At 43.6% G+C, this 20,774-nt stretch overlaps 1 protein-coding gene across 1 annotated transcript in view; it reads right to left on the bottom strand.

Annotated features, from left to right (window-relative positions):
• UNC5C (unc-5 netrin receptor C) overlaps positions 1 to 20,774 on the bottom strand; it is a 457,616-nt gene that overhangs the window by 37,097 nt on the left and 399,745 nt on the right. Inside the window, exons 9-11 of the mRNA XM_084855645.1 lie at positions 17,901 to 18,092; positions 5,666 to 6,010; positions 3,535 to 3,622 (exon numbers count right to left, since the gene is read on the bottom strand). Of these exons, the coding sequence (XP_084711771.1) occupies positions 3,535 to 3,622; positions 5,666 to 6,010; positions 17,901 to 18,092 (625 nt within the window). The remainder of the gene's footprint in view (positions 1 to 3,534; positions 3,623 to 5,665; positions 6,011 to 17,900; positions 18,093 to 20,774) is intronic.

Consider the following 20,774-nt stretch of genomic DNA (forward strand, 5'->3'; position numbering starts at 1 on the left):
CTTCCAGACATGTTAAGTGAGGATTTTGCAAATTTAAAACTCTGTTGTCTTCCTGCTGTGGTTTGATTTTATTAAAATGTCCTGTCTCTTACAAATTAGGAACAATATTGTCTTGGGCATCCTCCATCAAACTTTTGTCTGTACTACCTTCTTCTACTGCGAACTGCCCCATGCCAGATTCACCATTTTTATTTCCCTCTCTTTTAATTTTGGTAAAAGTAAACACAGTGGAAACTGGTGGGTCTGATGTCAGTGGGGCAGTGAATCTGTTCCACATTTCAGTCAGAACTCTAAAGGAGCTATCCAAGGTGCAAAGCACCTTGTGAAGCACCTTGGATAGCTCCTTCAGAGTTTTGACTGGTTGTGACTGAAACCCGGAGCAGATTTACCACCCCACTGACATCAGAGCCACTAGCCTCCACTGGATGAATATGGTGGCTTATTTAAGCCGTGGTGCATGCCGGGCACCATTTACCTAATCACCCGTCCAGGCATGGCTTGTTATGTCATCTGAACCTGGATGGTATGGCTTGTGGAAGGGGAAAACAACCCTCAAATAACTCGACAACAGTTGGCCCATTATGAGCTAGGCCATTATGTAAGAACTAAAGACGGAAGACAAAGATGTATTTATTAAAATGAAAATTGTTGGTATTAAAATTAAAAATTGGAATAACAAAGCATATACTTCAACTGATGTTAATCATGTAGTTTATCTTATATGGATTGTGATTGACATATATTATAGCTGACAGTGTTTACATGTGTATGCCTGTTATTATCCATAAGCATTATAATTACAGTAAGATTTGTTAATGTAAATTTGCTGGAAAGTATTAAAATAAAAGCAATACCCATATTTCAGATACTTCTTCAGAACAATGGCTATAATTACAGTGGGATAGCTGAGCGTCCTTAAGTCATGCTCAATTTACAGAACTGTCTGTGCTACTAATACATCTTTTGGAAAATAGTGAGACAAGATCACGTGACTAGGAGCGACACTAGCATTTCATATGTACCTTAATATTCTCATGTGGAAAGCTAAAAGTAACACTTTCCCTGAAACCCTCAGGCTTTCCAATAGGAACGAAGCAAATGAGAGACCTCAGAGTGCTTTTGACACCCACAACTTTCATCCAGCAGAAAGAGTGTCCTTATTAGATAACAGAGTGAACACTGTCAAATTCAAAGGGCTGAGAAAGCCAAGAGAATGAATCTAGGGCAATGAGAGGAGACGAGAAAGGTTTCAGACCATGGAAGTGGGAAAACATGGAGCTGATGTGTATGGCTCTGAGTAGAAATAGGACATTTCTACTTTTAGTCTGAGCTATTAACAGTTGTCCCGTCATATTCTGAAGTGAGGCTCAAGGGACTGCAGGTTTGCAGTGCGTTAGCTTTGTTCAAAGAGGGCTCCATTTGCTCCTGCCGCTGACATGCACAGCATAATTCTATGCATGTTTACCTCAGAGCTAAAACAGATGTTACATTAAATTTATGTCCAGCAGCTATGTCTTTAGTTAATTTTTACTCTGGAGTAGGCACAGAGTTCCCAATCTGAATCTTTAAAGCCCCCTACCCCCCACTGTAAGCTCCCAGTCTGGATCAGGCCCCCTGCATCTACTCTAAAGTAAAAAATTTAAAAAGCCATTGCTAGATATGGTTTTAAAGTAATATTTGCTTTGGCCCACAATGGGACTTATGTCAAGGAGTCATTTGTAGGATTGCACTGTTTAGTTTGGCTCCTGTTTCCCACTATAACATTTCCGTTGTAAAATCCTCTTCCCAATTTAGTACTCAAATCATCACCACTGATAACTGTGCTAGAGATTACTTCTACTGCTTTCCTTTTGGGGAAATGTACAACTGTGATCAACCATCCTCAACTCAGGATTTTAGGCACGGGTCTACCAAGTGCTAGGCTTTTATACCCATTGACTGTTGTTTGACAAATACTAAATTATACCGTAATCCAGTGAAACCGGGCTCACTTGCAGTGCCAATATGCTGACGTTAGATTCATGAGGTTCAATACAACAGTAGAGGTAATATAATTTATTGTAGCAGAAGGATATCACCTAGCCTGCTGGGCATCATCTGTTGGGACATATTTTCCCCCTTTATCATAAAGACCAAACTAGATACGAAAGCAGCAGTTCGAAACAGACTCGATGAAACCGAGGCCTCAGATGTTAAAAAACAAAAGGGAAGCATGGATGAGGACTAGAGAAACCTCCTCCTGCCCTCAACCTTTTCTTACAACCCCTCTGCCCAAGTGTTTTTCTCCTAGCTAAGGTAGTCCAGTTGAGGAAAAAAGCACTTGGACAGATGCTGCAGAGAGGTAAGCCATGGGTGGAGATCTGCACTCATCTCTGTGTCCCTTCTGCTGTCAAAATTGCTCCCACTTCTTGTCTTGTATTACTAGGGCAGTTTGATATTTAAACACACACAGTTCTGCAGATTGGTCCTTAAGTATTTCAGCCAAACTACACATTATGTAAAGCTACATGCAATTTTCCCTGGAAGGGCTGGCTAGCTAGCTAGCTATGTATGTATGTATTTATCATTTTAAAAAGAAAGAAAAGCAGCTGTAGGAGATGGTAATTGTGAGCTGAGCACCACAGAGGCCACTTCAGTTTCTCTTCAGACCATTTTCCTCCCCACCCCGCAACTCAACATTGCGTTTCTTCCCATGAGGAAAATGAGAGACATCCAGGAGTCCACAAATATGGTTGCCATAGTGACCAAGAACTGAATTCTGGTCACCAGGATTGGGGTGCAAAGCCCAGCCAAGAGAATATCTTCAGCTAGTGGTGAATTATTTTATTTATTTGTTACATGTATATCCCACTTTTCCTCCAAGAAACCTGAAGTGGCATACATGATCCTCCTTCTCTCCTTTTGTCCTCACAACAATCCTGTGAGATAGGTTAGGCTGATAGTCAGTGACTGGCCCAAAGATACCCAATAAGATTCATGGCTGAGTGAGGATTAGAACCCAGGTCTCCTAAGTTCCAGTCCAGCACTCTAACCACTATACCACACTGGCTCTCATGAAGTTGTGAAGTGTTTTCAGACCTTATACCCACTGAGTGACATGCAGAATATAAATCTCTTGAGCACAGAGTTTGAAAGGTGGGGTCATTGCATAAAATACATACCATCCCGACCATGAGCCCTGCTATGTTGTACCTTCGTGGCTGTTACTGCCCCCCCCCAACACACACACTTATTTTTACATCAGTTACATACATCAGTTAAGCAACTGCTAAGCAAACAAAAGCTGAAAGGTGGCCAGCTGCAAGATTTAGGGCCCTTATCCCAAACTTAAACACCACATGGGAGAGATCCCTGGTTAGATTTTTTTCCTCTTCAGCTCCCCTTCTGGATCCGCTTGCAAACCATTACGTGGCCTCAGCAGCTTTACATCCTTGAGTCAATATATATAAATGCTGATCAGAATGTTGCATTAACACACTTTGCCTCCTCCCTGTAATTAGCGCTAAAGCAACTGCACTGTAAGCCTCTTTTTACCTCATGTTCTCCTTTCGGTGAACTGTCACATACATTTCATAGACTCTCCCCTGGGGAATGGCCCCTGCAGGAATCAGCAAACTTACTCCTGCAGAACAATAAGAGCAACAACAAGAGAGAGAAAGAGAGAAGCAGATAAAAAAAGAGAAAAAGAAAGGCAGGTTGACCTTTTCAGCAAGAAGGCTGAGAAGCAGCAGCTCTGCATGCCAAAATTCCACCCAAACCAAAGAAGCGTGTTTTACAGCCATCCTGACACTTATACCTGGAAGTTTATGACTTGCTGCTGCCTTCTATGCTTCTCTTCTGTATTGTAGGAATTGGAAAAGAGGGTGTTCTTTTCCCTTCCCTTTTGTTTTATTTAAGGAACTAGCAGATGGCTGCTCTGCTGCTTACATTGTAAAAATGAGGGGGGGAACTAACAATTGCATTTATTATTCCAAACAGTAGTAATGGGATCATCTCCCTTGGCAATTCTTATTTAATTAAACTTTTTTAAAAGCCAGCAGAACATTGTCCCATGAAACAACGGGAGTCTTTTCCACCCCTGAGGACATCAGTTTATCTGGTCATCTTTCAACATTTAGCTTCTTTTGGACTATTAAATTGTTGAGTAGAGAGTGGGGGTATTTGCTGTCCTTTGTATGGCCAGGGGCTTGGAATATGTCACAGATCACAACTTTAAAAACACAACCGTAAGGGGATAAAGGTAAATTCTCAACATGTAATAATATCAAAACTGCGGATTTAAAAGGTGCAAAATTAAAAACACAGTTAAAAGCCCCTCACCTGGATCTAGAGCCCCCTGCCCTGGTCCTGATCCTCCAGAGAGGCTTTTCAGGGGACACAGGGAGCTGCAGGGGAGAGGAGAGGATAGGCAACTTTCCTTCTGTTAAACGTCATTAAGGGTGCAGTCCTATGCATGTTTAGACCAAGTCCTACAACTCCTAGCATTTTAACTGTAGGACTTTTTTTCTGTCTAAACATGCATAAGATTGCATCCTTAGGATCCAGTCAAAATGTCAGTAGGCTAGCCTGCCCAAACCTTGCGCCCTCCAAGTGTGTTGGACTACAAGTCCCATCATCCCCAGCCAGAGTGGGTTGGGGAAGGCTGCAATAAGCAATGTCCCTTTTCTGATGCTCTAAGTGGCTACAATGGATACCTGTGGGTGAGGGAGGTGACATGACAGCTGAACACCTCTTGATCTATGTTGGTGAGCATGTCTTGAGAGTCCACACACATACAGTTGTATGAGCAGAGGGCTCTCTTTATACCAGGCATAGGGAATGTGGGGTCCTCCAAATGTTGTTGGACTACAAGTCCCAGCACCACTCATCATTGGCTATATTGACTTGGGCTGATGGGAGTTGCAGTCCAAACAGCATCTGGAGGGTTGCAAGCTCCCCATCCCCAGTCCTGCTCTAGGATACACCCCCTCCAATGTACATTCATTAGAACTTCTAAAAAAGGACCATTATAATCTTTAAAATATCAGTATTTCTTTAATTCTTCCCTATTTGAACCCTTCCAAAATTGCATATGATTTTAAAAACACATGAACAAACCATTTTGAGGGGTTAACTGTAGAAAGAGCAATACTTTGCACTGGAATCTATGCCAGGAAAAACAATCCCTGGCATTCTAAATATCTGCCTTTCTCCCTCCCTGCTCCCCCTCCCCCGGCTACCTGAACCCAACTGAAACTTGGAGCAACTGATTTGTTTTCCAATTAATTTGTCCTTTTTATGTCAAGTGGCAACAGTAATGCTTTCTGCCTGAGCTTCTTTTTTGTGCTACATGAAAGAAAAGGTCAAGGGTTCTGAATCCCACTTCACACAAGGAAGTTGGGAGGTCTAATGCTTCTGAAGGCAATGACTCAGAGCTTTGCAATTTTCTGCTAAAGAAGGCCAGGGCTTTGGGGAAAGAATATGTGTAATAGCTGAGTAAACCCGAATGGGAGAAAAGCCACTCTTTGGTCTAAACATAGAAGATATAGATTTTCAAGAGTGACCTAAATTCTTTTCTTTGCGGAGGAGAAAAATAGAGGACTTTACTTTAAGCCACATTTTCAGTAACACCAATAAAGTCCTGTGTGTGCTTTTTTAAAAACAACTACTACTTGTAGACATTTACCTGAATTAGGTACAATCAGATGACCTCCAAGAGAGTTGAAAGTGCCAAAAGCGGTGCATGATGGGTCTGTTTGCCGCGCAAGACTCTGGTTTTTAATGTTTAACGCTTCATTATCCAGCAAGGATTGAGTGATCTGCGGGGAGAGTTTGGATGAAAAGTCGGACAAATCATCCTGTGGAGTGACTGAACCGGAATTGTTGTACACCTTGATCTTCAAGTTGGGCAGTGGATCAAGAATTGGAGAGTTGGTCATTGGGATTTTATCAGACACATCATGCAAGGCATAGACGGGGCCCCTATACATGGCTGCAGCAGACGTGAGGTCCGGAGGCACAGCTAGGAGATCTGGGTTCAAAGAAAAAGATGTAATGTGAAAGTTATTATGCATAAAGAATATCCTTTACCATTTGAAACATAGTTTGGGATAAAGAGAAAATATAGCTTGTATAGGGACTGTAGCTTAGGGATGTACGAAATTGCCCTTACCTGTCTCCGCCGGGTTCCGCTGGGGGGGGAGGCGCTCCGTCCCTCCCCCCGGAATCCTGGCCAGCCAGCTCCGCTCTGTGGAAATTCCGCAGAGCCACCGGCTGGCTCCGCCAGCAGCCGGACATCCGGCCGCTGGCTAACAGGGATGCAAATGGCGGCAGCCATAGCTGCCGCCGTTTGAGTCCCTGTAGTCAGCCGTGATAGGCTACGTAAATCTTTACGTAGCCTATCACATCTGACTTAAAACAAAAACAAAAACGCGCGTAAGCAAATGGCGGCGGCTACAGCCGCCGCCATTTGCGTTCCTTATTTTGGCCCGTCTTAGTCTACGTAAATATTTAAGTAGACTAAGACGGCGAAAATAAGGGGAACGCAAATAGCGTAGTGGACGCTATTTGCGTTCCCCCTTATTTTCGCCATCTTAGTCTATGTAAATATTTACGTAGAATAAGACGGGCCAAAATAAGGAACGCAAATGGCGGCTGTAGCTGCTGCCATTTGCATATGTGCATTTTTTTTAAAGTCAGAAGTGATAGGCTACGTAAAGATTTATGTAGCCTATCACGTCTTTTTTTTTTTAACACTGGAAATGGCGGCGGCGGCAGCCAGTTGGAAGACCGGCCGCCGCCACCGCTGAACCGCCGCCGGAGCCGCCACCGCCTGGTAGATCCGCCCCAGGTAAGTCTCGTCCTGGGGGGGGATCCGCGGGGGGGCGGGGGGGGCAGGCCATTCCAACATGGAGTTCGGGGGGCCGAATGCACTGGCATTCAGCCTCACCGAGATCCGTGGCGGAATTCTCTGCCATCCCTACTGTAGCTCAGTGGTAGAGCACACGCTTTGCATGCAGAAGATCCCCGGTTCGATCCCCAACATCTCCAGGAAGGGGTAGGAAAGAATCCTGCCTGAAACCTTGGAGAGCTAGTGACCAGTCAGTGTCGACAATGCTGAGCTAGAAGGGCCATTGGTCTAATTGGCAGCCACACGCAAGAGAACCTTCTCTTTTGCTGCCCATCAGTTGTGGAATCACCTGCCAGTTGAAATGCGCCTGCTGACCTCTTTGAAGGTCTTTAAGCAGGAATTAAAGACTTTATCATTCCAGCAAGCCTTCCCTTTTTAGAATTCTTGCTCCTTGTGACTCATGTATACAGAGTTTAAGCTGTGTTGTTTTTATTATTGGATTTTTTTGTTAAACTGTTTTTAGTTCAAAGTTGTTTTTAGTTATCTGTTGTTTGTATATATTGTCCATATGCTTTTATGTAAACGGCTTTTAAACTTTGTATATTGTATTGTAATGTTTGTAAACCACACAGGGAGCTTTGGCTATGGGGTGGTATAGAAATGCTGCTGCTGCTGCTGCTGTTGTTATTATTATTATTATTAACAACAACAACAACAACTCAATGAACGCATTCACATAATCATTTTCTGTCACAGTGGCTTAAATGGTTTGTGGCACATGCCAGGTGCCTATAAGCCTCTGTTCCATAACCCAACCCCTGTTCCATAACCCAACTCATAGGTTGTTGTGACATCTGAGCCAGGTGAAGGGAGGTTGTTGATGTGGTTAACAAACCACCCAGAACCTGGGTAGTTTGTTAACCATGTCAATAACACACCCTCGCCTGGTTCAGATGACATGACAACCTACGAGACGGGCTTTCATTACAGAACGGGTGCCCATGGATGCCTGACACATGTGGTAAATCACAGTGGTGTAAATAAATGATTGTGCAAACCAGGTCAGTCTATGCAGCTTCCTGTGTTCCCAATTGACTGCTGAAGGTCAAGATGAGTATCTGCTTGGGGGAAAAAGAGAACCACTCTACTTATCTAGGAAAATGGTCTCCAAACTTCTTTGAATGTGCACCCCTCTCAGTAAAAAAAAATTGAGCACCACCCTAATATATGCATATCTATTTATTTATGATATACATGTACTACTGTACTAATATATTATGCACGTTATAAAGCATAACAAAGATAGAAATTGAAAAAGGTTAAAATACAGATGAAATTAACAATATTTTAAAAATAATGTATTTATTAACAGTATAAAAAACCTTTTTGCCTTTCATGGGTCACTGCCTTGTTGTGGTGAAGGGGCTTGCTTAACTCAGTGAAGCCATAAGCTATGCCGTGCAGGGCCACTCAAGACGGACAGGTCATGGTGGAGAGTTCTGACAAAATGTGGTCCACTAGAGAAGGAAATGGCAACCCACTCCAGTATTCTTGCCAAGAAAACCCCATGGAACGTATCACAAGGCTAAAAGATATGACGCCGGAAGATGAGCCCCTCAGGTCGGAAGGTGTCCAATATACTACTGGGGAAGAGCAGAGGGAATTTCCAAGTAGCGCCAGAAAGAGTGAAGCGGCTGGGCCAAAGCCGAAAGGACACTCAGCTGTGGATGTGTCTGGTGGTGAAAAGAAAGTCCGATGCTGTAAAGAACAATATCGTTTAGGAACCTGAAATGTCAGATCAATCAATCAAGGTAAGCTGGAGGTGGTCAAACATGAGATGGCAAGACTGAACATCGACATCTTGGGAATCAGCAAACTAAAATGGACAATCATGGGTGAATTTAATTCAGGTGACCATCATATCTACTACTGTGGGCAAGAATCCCTTAGAAGAAATGGAGTAGCACTCATAGTCAACAAAAGGGTGGGAAAAGCAGTACTGGGGTACAATCTCAAAAATGATAGAATGATCTCAGTACGAATCCAAGGCAAACCATTCAACATCACAGTAATTCAAGTCTATGCCCCAACCACTGAGGCCGAAGAAGCTGAGGTTGATTGGTTCTATGAAGACCTACAACACCTTCTAGAACTAACACCAGAAAAAGATGTCCTCTTCATCATAGGGGATTGGAATGCTAAAGGAGGAAGTCGAGAAATCACCGGGATAACAGGCAAGCATGGCCTTGGTGTACAAAATGAAGCAGGACAAAGGCTAATAGAGTTTTGCCAAGAGAACACGCTGATCATAGCAAACACTCTTTTCCAACAGCACAAGAGGCAACTCTACACATCGACATCACAAGATGGTCAATATCGAAATTGGATTGATTATGTCCTTTGCAGCCAAAAATGGAGAAGCTCTATACAGTCAGTAAAAGACCTGGAACTGACTGGCTCAGATCATGAGCTTCTTGTTGCAAAATTTCAACAAGAAAATTTCAGCAAGGCTTAAACTGAAGAACGTAGGGAAAACCACTAAACCATTCAGGTATGACCTAAATCATATCCCTGATGAATATACAGTGCAGGTGAGGAATAGATTTAAGGGATTAGACCTGATAGACAGAGTGCCTGAGGAACTATGGATGGAGGCCCGTAACATTGTTCAGGAGGCAGCAACGAAATCCATCCCAAAGAAAAAGAAATACAAGAAAGCAAAGTGGCTGTCTGATGAGGCTTTACAAGTAGCTGAGGAAAGAAGGGAAACAAAAAGCAAGGGAGAAAGGGGAAGATATATCCAACTGAATGCACATTTCCAGAGAATAGCAAGGAGACACAAGAAGGCCTTCTTAAATGAACAATGCAAAGAAATCAAAGAAAACAATAGAATGGGAAAGACTAGAGATCTCTTCAGGAAAATCAGAGGTATCAAGGGAACGTTTTATGCAAATACGGGCATGATAAAGGACAAAGAAGGCAGGGACCTAACAGAAGCAGATGAGCTTAAGAAGAGGTGGGAAGAATACACAGAAGAACTATACAGGAAAGATCTTAATGTCCCTGATAGACATGATAGTGCAGTCACTGAACTTGAGCCGGACATACTAGAGAGTGAAGTCAAGTGGGCCTTAGGAAGCATTACTAACAACAAAGCTAGTGGAGATGACAGTATTCCAGCTGAGCTATTTAAGATCCTAAAAGATGATGCTGTTAAAGTGCTGCACTCAATATGCCAACACATTTGGAACACTCAACAATGGCCACAAGAGTGGAAAAGGTCAGTTTACATCCCAATTCCAAAGAAGGGCAATGCCAAAGAGTGTTCAAACTACCGTACAATTGCACTCATTTCACATGCCAGCAAGGTGATGCTCAAAATCCTACAAGCTAGGCTTCAGCAGTATGCGAACCAAGAACTACGGGAAGTACAAGCGGGGTTTCGAAGAGGCAGAGAAACTAGAGATCAAATCGCCAACATTCGCTGGATCATGGAGAAAGCAACAGAATTCCAGAAAATGTCTATTTCTCCTTCATTGCCTATGCTAAAACCTTTGATTGTGTGGATCACAACAAAATGTGGCAAATTCTTAAAGAAATGGGAGTACCAGATCACCTTAACTGTCTCCTGAGAAACCTGTACGAGGGTCAAGAAGCAACAGTAAGAACCAGACATGGAACAACCGATTGGTTCAAAATTGGGAAAGGAGTACGACAAGGCTGTATATCGTCACCCTGCTTATTTAATTTATATGCAGAGTATATCATGAGAAACGCCGGGTTGGATGAATCACAGGTCGGAATTGAGATTGCTGGGAGAATTATCAACAACCTCTGATATGCAGACGATACCACCCTAATGGCAGAAAGCGAAGCGGATCTAAAGAGCCTCTTGTTGAAGGTGAAAGTGGAGAGTGCAAAAGCTGGTTTGAAACTCAACATTAAAAAAACTAAGATCATGGCATCTGGCCCCATCACTTCCTGGCATATAGAAGGGGAAGAAATGGAAGCAGTGACAGATTTTATTTTCTTGGGCTCCAAGATCACCGCAGACGGTGACTGTAGCCATGAAATTAAAAGACGCTTGTTCCTTGGGAGGAAAGCTATGGCAAACCTAGACAGCATAATAAGAAGCAGAGACATCACCTTGCCAACAAAGATTCGTATAATCAAACGTATAATGAAATACTGGTTTTCCCCAGTAGCAACGTATGGCTGTGAGAGCTGGACTATAAGGAATGCTGAGCGCCGAAGAATCGATGCTTTCAAACTGTGGTGCTGGAGAAGACTCTTACGAGTCCCTTGGACTGCAAGGAGGTCAAATCAGTCAATCCTAAAGGAAATCAACCCTGAGTGCTCCTTGGAAGGACAGATACTGAAGCTCAAATACTATGGTCACCTAATGCGAAGAGAAAACTCCCTGGAAAAGACCCTGATGCTGGGAAAGATTGAAGGCAAAAGGAGAAGGGGATGGCAGAGGATGAGATGGCTAGATAGCATCACCGATGCAATGAATATGGACTTGAGCACACTCCGGGAGAGAGCGCAGGACAGGAAGGCCTGGCGTGCTATGGTCCATGGGGTCACGAAGGGTCGGACACGACTGAACAACAACAAAAATTATTATTAATAATATTTTTAGTGAGAGCAATGTGATTGAAGATGCTTCATTATTTTTGAAAATCTTGGTTTAACACTTTGTTACAGTACAGCGATTCAAAGGTCTGGTTCCAAGTTCAGTTTATTTTGATACTTAGTGGCTGCCATAGCTGAAAAAGACACCTCACAAAGATACGTAGATCCAAATGGAAGAAGCGCATTGTTGGCTGCATTTACTAAATCAGCAATTATGCAAAAGTTTCTGTTGAAATTCAGCTAGTAAACTTCCATCTTCCCTGATGTCAATCAGTTGTTCTTGCAAACTAATCGGAAGGTGTTGCATTTTATATTTTCAACTAATGGGTTCGAAACCCACTGGAACTCATTTGGAAGATTTTTAAACAGGTTAGAAAATTCTGTTTCTGAGTTTTTAAAGCGTGCAGATATGAGAGTTTTTACGGTGAAACACACTGTTTTAGGCAACAAAATCACATATCGATGGAAACGTTTCCAACAATCCATTTTCAAAATGTCTTCTCCATTGTACGAGTTTCTTTCGAAAAGCAGTTACTTTCTCACTCATTGTTAAAACATCAGCTTTACCTTGAAGGGACAGATTAGGGGTGTTTATTTTTTCAGAAGTAACTCCTAGGTAAGCATACTTCTGACAGCCACTTGTCATCACAGAAAAGGTCAGCAAGTTTGAGGCAAATTTGCTCTCCTTTGGCAGGATAGGAGCTGCTCTGGAGCCATGGCCGAGCAAGCGACTGCGCCTTCCTCTGCCGTGCCTGGTGGAGACTGGCACAGTTGTTCCCAGTGGCTGCGACAGAGGCGAGAGAGGACTGGAGTCGAGAGAGAAATGCCATGGAGCTTCCCTCGCGGCTCCCGTCCCATCCTGCTGCCTCTGCCACCGCCGCCATCACTGCACACAATGGCAGCTCATTGGGGCAGCAGGAGGCTGCTCAACTATCAGGCAGCTCGTCCACCCCAATGGATCATCTTGTGTACCCCCTGGGGTGTATGCACCCCACTTTGGAGACCACTGATCTAGGAGATAAGAAGATGTGAACACTCTGATGTGTGGGGAAGTATGGTGGCTACCAGCTGTGTGCAGATCCTTATCTCCTTTTTTGCATCAGCTGCAACTCCCATCATCGCTGAGCACTGGTCATGCTGGCTGGGGCTGATGGGAATTGGAGTCCAGTGATATCTGGAAGGCCACAGATTGCCCACTTCTGCTCTAAGAAACACACTACTGAAGACAATTCGGAAATATTAAATGATAAAGGGTGAGACATTCCATTTCCAACAACAACAACAAGAATTTCTCTCTTCCAGGCGAGTTGAAAAATGTTTTAAAAGATAACAAAACCTATAAAAGGTATTTGACAAGACACCAGTGAAGGACAATAACACTGAAAATATGTATCACATCACTAAGGTTTTGAAAAGCAATAATATCTTGATATACAGTCAGCAAAGCCACAAAAATGCAGTGTTGGAGGAGTCCCATGAATTACAGGTCTGGCGGCAGAATTTGGGCTTGGATGATTGAAAACGGACTATCCCCTCACGAATATCAACAGCATGACTCCAAAACTGAACCCAAAATTCATGCCAAAATACTCAAACATTTTTAGCCTTTGCCAAGCACATTGTTTTTCAGTATGGCCAACTTTGATAGTGGATTTAATGTTTTAATATGTTTTATTACTTTTATTATGTGTTATTATTTTTATTTGAATTGTTCTATATTGCCTTGGCTACATTTGCAGAAATATAAGGTAAATCATAAATAAATATAAGGTAAAGTATTTATAATCATGTTTATGAATCCAAGTTCTTTTCACCCACTTGGCAGTAATTTTAGCCAAAACTTGCAGTGTGTCTGCTACTGTGGTATTGTGTCTTATTTCATTCATTCATTCATTCATTCATTCATTCATATCCCACCTTTCTTCCATTGTGGAACTCAAGGTGGCTATGTAGTTCCCAGGTAGTCTCCCCTCCAAGCACTGACCAGACGCAGACCTGCTTAGTTTCAGCAAGGTGGCTGCCTCATGTGCCTTCAGACTATGCCCTGTGATATCTGTGCACTGCATAAATAGTATACTACAGGGCTGGTAGACTTCAGTGGACACTCTGGCATGGTGTGGCAATGTGTGTCCTCGGTGGTGCTGCTGCCCTCACAGGCCCTCCATCCTACCACTGCTGCTACCAGGCTCCCCAACCCTACAGCTGCCATCATCAGTGTCTCACCTCACCCTACAGACTGGACAAGTTTTTCTGGTGAGTGGTCAGCAGCTGCCCAACCTTGCTGACCACTGGCACTGGGTCTGATGCACAAGCACGTTTTTTAAAAATAATAATTTGTTGTTGTTCAGTTGTTAAGTCGTGACCGACGTTTCGTGACCCCACAGACCATAGCACGCCAGGCCTTCCTGTCCTCCACTCTTTCCCAGAGTGTGCTCAAGTTCATATTCATTGCATCGGTGATGCTATCTAGCCATCTCATCCTCTGCCATCCCCTTCTCCTTTTGCCTTCAATCTTTCCCAGCATCAGGGTCTTTTCCAGGGAGTTTTCTCTTCGCATTAGGTGGCCAAAATATTTGCGCTTCAGCTTCAGTATCTGTCCTTCCAATAATTATGGGGGCAATAACTCAGGATTTGGCTACAAACATGCTGAACAGAGGACAATAATTAACAATTAATCATAACAATTGGCGCCCAATCCAAAAGCAAAACGCTGAATGCAAAACATCAATCTGTATGATCAAAGGGAACAGAAAAAGAAAACAATTGCAAAGAACTATGAAATCATATACTTTTATCATCCCTAGTCAGGGCTGAATTGTTGCCTATGGCATATTCTTGAGTGATGCAGCGCTGATTTAAATGACTCTTTGGCAAGCAAACTGCAGCTCTGCTAATCTTCTGCATTGGACAAAACTTTGGCTATGTTTACTTCCAACTGGGTTTAACTTTAATTTCCAAAAGATTATTTTTTAAAAATAAAACTACAGCCATAACAAGTGCTTTCCATCTTATAGTTCTTGGTTTCCATGCCTTCATTTTCTGAACCATGAGAGCCACAAATAAGGCTCTGATTCAACCTCCAAGCATGATCCAGCCTAAGGATCAGTTTATACTATTGGTAGAATTAAGTGTTACCTCTCCCCGCACCAGGCTGTACATACTGCAAGCTGCAGGGGAAGGGATAAATTTCCTGTTGCTCCCTCTGGTGGAAATGCCCCCTGCCCAGCTTATAGAAAGCTAACATGTCATGGAATAACCTTTATTCTAGCCTTCTCTCTGATTATCTGTTTTTCTACTTCAAGGAGTTTTTAATTATAGGAAAGCATTCAAACATGAAAGGCTCCAGGGTTGTATAGACAATCATTGTACAATGCCCCTGCCCCCCGCTCACCCATGTCCATGCCTCCCGCTGCTATGGGTGAAGAGTGGCCCAGCTACTCTCTCTCCTCTGCCTTCCCCTCCATCCTATCCTATTCAAAGTCCACTTCTGGTGAACTGGTGCACAGCAGGGAGGGAGAGGAGGCAGCAGTGGCATTGTGAACTGAGAAGCTGGAAGCTGCATTGCAGCAGCCAGGTGGGAAGAGAGGGCAGTGGTACAGACGTGGTGGCCTTGGTCTTGGCAGCTGCTTGACTTTGCCCCCTGGTGCATCAGGCCTACTGCAGCCTGAAGTAGTGCAGTTCAGGAAAAAATTTACTAGTTGATTCTTCTGATGGTATTAAATGGGCCACAGTTAAGCATGTTTAAGTCCCCTTAATTTCAAAGGGAAAGGTTTAAGAACATACTTATTTCCAACTGAAACAATGGAGATTTAAAGAGTGCAAGTCAATCAGTAATCAAGTGGTGAAATAAGTCTTGATTTCCTGTAATAAGCTTCTTTTGCAAGGCAGCTTGCACCATAGCAACCCTGATCTCTCCATTGCATCTCACATTCTGATCTCAAGTAGAGAGAGAACCTGGGTGTTTCTACATTAAGCAACCCCCCCGCAAAAATCCACATCCTTTCTGGAGCTTCCTGCTTTCGGCTTCTTTGTGGGATTAGGAAGGGCTCCTTTACATGGCAGACACATGGTTTGAACTGAGGGAGTGTCTTCTTCCCTCCCTGGCATGTGTGCAAAGGAACCAGGTGGGGGTTCTTGTTTCCATAGCTTAACTTCTGCTGTACTCTTTTCTCGCAGCCCCCAGGAAACCTCCAACTTCCTTCTGAGTAGATATAAAATATAAAATTGTGCCATAAGTCTGCAGCCCTCGGCGCACTTACTTGGGAGTAAGCCCTGTTGAACTTAATAGGGTGCGCTGAAACAACAGAGGATGTTGCTTCTGAGCTTGTTGGGGTAGGGGATGAAATGTGTCTCCCTTCATTGCAGGGAGGAATTTTACCCTCTTCTCCCTCCAGTTGAGAAATGTGCTCAAGCATTTACATGACAGACACCTTGGACTCGAGGAAAGTCCTCCCTCAGCAAGCCTTGAGTGGAGGCAGGAGTTGCAATCAACAGGCGATTCTTGCCCTCGCACCTGTCAAATCTGTTCCTGCATGCCCCGCTCCCATCCTCAATGCCTTCCTCATCCTGACCGTGCCCCGCCCCCAGCAACTGAAAACAAATGCTCATAGCAGGCAGACAGAGCGGTTTCTCCCGCTATTGGAGAATTTCACAGGGAGGTCGTGCTGCTCCTGTTCCGTGGGCTGGAAATATACCACATTTATTGCATTTGGGGAAAACATGGGATAGGCTGGGGAAAATGACAGGAGACACCCTGGAGGGTAATGGCATCATCTAAAGAGCCCGCAAACTTCCATGAGAGAGCCATCTCAATAGCAGGATAAAAGCTCCGTGTGATGAACCCCCCTGTTTAAGCACAACTGGCACTGTAAAAGTACTGAATGTTTACTCTTAACCTAGGAAGTATGAATCCCTTTCCCACTGCTGTGAACTGGATTTCTGAGGCTGGGAGTTGTATATTTTATTCAAGGTATTTGTTTACCACCTTTTACACATTTTCCAGGGCAGTTCGCAATATACAGTTTAATGAGTTCTATAGGCCTCAGTATTGGTGCACAGATCACTCTTTGCAGGTGGTATACTACCATAAGGGTATTACTGTGAAGGATAAGTGTCATACCAGCATCTAAGAGTAATGAGAGGAGATTCAAAGGTGCATAGAGGGAAGATTACGGGCTAAATGTGTTTTGAGTCTATTAACTCTTCTTCAGAAACAACTGATGGAGGGAGCAATCCTATGGCCTCTAGATAGTGGCCTGACAGCCATAGGATATCGTGTTATCTGGGAACCGGCCTCGGAGCCTGTGCTCTGAGGTTGGTTCCCAGAGAACTGACCTCCCTGCATTTCCGTGCCACCTCCGAGGCAGTGTGGAACAGCCCATGCTTGCAAGAGGAGTGCGGGGGCATTCCAGGGTGTGGAGGGCAAAAATGCCGGTATGGCACATCCTATGTGCCATACAGCAGCCTCCTTCCCCACTCCGTCCTCCCGCGGCTACATAGACGCAATCAGCTGTCTAGCCGAAAATGCAGGGCAGGAGAAGTGCAGAGGGAATGATCCCATCCGTGCTTCTCCTGCCCTGCTTTGGATAGGCAGTCGCCTCTGCGTTCGGAGGCAGCAGCCTACCTTGATAGGATTGTGCCCTTAGTTTTAAAAAGATGAGCAAACCTACATGATGTCAGAACTAGGAGATTGTGTGGAAAATAGTTTTGGTTATCATCAAAAGGACTAAGAGATTTGCTCCTGAGAAAAAGTCAATAGATTCCAAACATATCAGACCAATAAACCACCCTCTGTGCTCCTTGAGGTATCCTCTTCTGTCTTCTATCTTTTCTTCTGCAGTGGCATCTAAGCCATATTGCAGCATAGTAAGGATTAAAGGGAATGGTATTGAAGATGGATTCTTCCCCTCTCAGAAAACCCTTCAACTGCTGGTCAATCACAGGTGATATGGCTCTTTGGAAATTAAACTGAGGCCATTACAAAGGGATGTTAGAGACAACCCAGTAAAAGCCATGGTAAAGCTGTAAGCCAAAGCAGAAAAGGAGGAAAGGAAGTTGGGATGCTGGATTTTGCCCTCCAAATGATTTTTGTCTCCAAACCCTATACAGAACACGGAATCTAGCTTGGCCACAGAAACTACTGGATTTGAAAAAGGAATAGGAAAGAATGAATGAGAAGAGGGTAAATTAACATCAGTCAGCACAAACACAGATTTTTTCCATATCTCTTTCTTCAGCCTTTTAATCCGGTGCTTGCCCGTTACTCTCAAATGTCACTCCCTGGGTTTTACTGCTTGTCTCCAGGGGAAAAAATGAATATGTATTATTTCTTCCTTATAGAGTGCTAGGCCCCTTTCAGCAAATATGATTCATATGATCCTGGGAACTATGTTTATGGCATATACCTGAATTTGGCAAATGCTGAGTGGAAACTAACCTTGCCTTGCAGCTTTGATATTAACAGGCTGAAATCCACCATTTAGAGCAGAGGAGTCGATAATATCTGACTCAAAGTCCCGGTGGTTCTTCCGGTAGATGAACAATGCGACAATCACTGAAATAGCCAGGCACACAATCACGGCTATCACAATTCCAACGTAGAGAGCTACATCGTCTGAATCAGGAGCAGCTGGAAAAAAAGGGGGTTGGGTTAGGGGTACAAAAGCATAAAACATTAGGATCTCAGGAACTTTCAGTAGTATACATTGCTATCATCTCCTACACATGCGTACTACTTGTTTTATTGGTTAATTTAAAATCAAGTACAAAAGCTCTACAATTGGGCCTCTCACTAGGAAAAAATATTGTATTTATTTTAATTTAACTGGGAGAGCAATGCTATGGCCCCTAGACAGCATCTAGGGGGCCATAGGATAGTTTTGGATTCCTGGATCTGAGGGCAGAAGCAGTGCTCTGACTTCAGACCGAGGAGTCTGAGCTCCCTGCCACCTTTCCCTTGCAGCTGGCTGCCTCTCTGAGCTTGCAAACACGACCACAGAGTGGAGGGAAAGGTGACTGTTCTGTGCGTGGGGAGAGGAGGTCACCTTACAACAAATCCTCCAGCCTCCCCAGCCTCTTTCCCTCCTGCTCTGCAGAGCCCCAGCTAGACAGGTGAAAATTCTCATCTAGCAAAAATGCAGAGTAGGAGGAGCACAGAGGTGAAGATTGCCTCCGTGCTCCTCCTACTCTGGATAGGATGCCTGTCAGCCTCCAGATTTGGAGGCTGATGGGCATCCCAATAGGATTGCACCCTTATTTATTTAATCAATTTCTTAGCTGCCTTTTAAGACCATAGTCTTCCTAAGATGACTACAGCATAAAAATGTCTCTCACTGCTTTATCTATGTACCTATCTTTCTTGTAAATAGGCAGAATAATCTATTGTTTATAACCAGATGAACAAAACAAATTTAATCAAAAGTGGTATTCATTACAGCTGTTCATGGTGAAATGAACAATGCTAATTTAGCAGGACATTTGATCATAAAACAGACCCTCTTGTTTACACTTTCTCCTACACTGAATGCTTTACTTTTAAAAACAACCTTAAACTTAACAAACTATGGAAAATGATGTGCTTCTCTTGAATTTGATACTGAATGTGTATAATTCGTAAGGAAAAATCTACAAGGGACAAAAGTTCCACAATATGAAAGGGACTTAAGAGCATATTACTATGTATTGACAATTCCCAAAGTTTCCATCTAGATATTCACTGTGATGGCTTGTGGAAACAAAATTCTTCTGCATGCTGGTACAGGGTCTCATTGTCTGCAATGAATGGAATAGCACTGCATGCTGAGATATGCACTTGCACAGAACCACCTTCTCCAGTAAAATGAAAAGGAAACCTCATCTGCATATGAACTTCATGGGAATTCTCTAGACTGAGTATATTCAGTGGGTACATTGTTGCTAAACAGCATAGTATCCTTCTTCTAAACCCACTGACACCTATAGGAAGCTTTTTTCAAGCGTAATTACAGCACAAGGGCACAATTTTGGGAGGATGGTACCCCCACCCAATCATCTCACCCCAATCACCTCCCATGCTGCAATTAGGCTGGAAAAAGGCTGCCATCTGTCAGGAGCAGAGGGCTTATAGCAGCTGCCCAAGGAAATAGGAAAGGATAAAATAAACCACGCTGCTGCAGCTTCGAATGTGGGCTGACGGGGACAACCCAGTCAACCCCTGTCTAAGACTACATTTAAGAACAAAAACAACAAGAACAACAACAGCAGAACAAAGTGAAATGTCAACACGCCTTGAATAGCTTCCTGGACTTAAATCCTAGGATGGAGGATGAAACATGGACTATATTCACACAGCAGAACACCACCAGATGGACTGCCTTTTCTTACATCTACTTGCCCGTGCATTAAGATCGCTGTTGAAGGCTCTTCCCCAGAAACCCGCACCGGCGACCAATGAGAGGGCCTTTTTTGGAGAACATGCCCCAGCTTTGGAATATCCTCCCTACTTTAATGTCTTTTCAGCACCAGGCAAAGACCTCTTGTGACAAACTGCCTGATAAGACCCCTCAGAGCCAATTTGGCATCTCTGCAATCCTTGAGAAAGCTAAATATCTCCCAGCCTCAACCTCGGGCAAGGGAGGACTAGCTCATCATAGAGGTCAAAGCTTTCACAATACCTCCTCCTCAGTTCAATAAATCTCTCTCCTAGCCCTGTAACCCCACCAGAAAAACAAAGCATAGCTTGATCCTTATCAGTCTCCACCAGTTGGACTTCCAGCTGTTACTTACACTTCCCTGCCTCTCTCCTGTCAATCTCTCCCACACTGTTAATATAGCAGCTTTTGCAGCTTGGACTCACCACTCAGTCCTGGTGTCCTGCCCCCATCCATTTCTGGAATTCTGTAATCATCTTCAGGTGGAACAACTTCAGGAGTGAGCCCAGCCAGGTCTCCACCTCTTTACAATCTCTCACAATCCCTCTATTTTCCCCAATTTGCTTCCATGATGAGGGTTTTTTGTGTGGCATATGTGTTATTTGATGCTGTTTTGTTGTTCTGCTGTTTTAGTTTTGTAATTGTGGTTTTCTCATGTTGTTTGCTGTTGTAATTGTTTTAATTAGACTGTAAGGCTCCCTAAGACTTTGGTTTGGTTTCTTTACCAAAGGGCAGAGTAGAAATTCATTAAACAAATGAACAAACCGACCATCTATACAGCTCATTCTGAATGCTCAAAATGCTTCACGTTAAGCCTTGCAACAACTCTGTAAGGTAGGCAAGTACTGTTATCTCCATATCACAGATGGAGTGGGGCTGAAGTGGAGAGATAGCAAGTTCAT

The sequence above is a fragment of the Heloderma suspectum genome, chromosome 5, assembly GCF_057233095.1.
Source record: "Heloderma suspectum isolate Gila_16-S chromosome 5, 16-S_ref, whole genome shotgun sequence".
NCBI lineage: Eukaryota > Metazoa > Chordata > Lepidosauria > Squamata > Helodermatidae > Heloderma > Heloderma suspectum.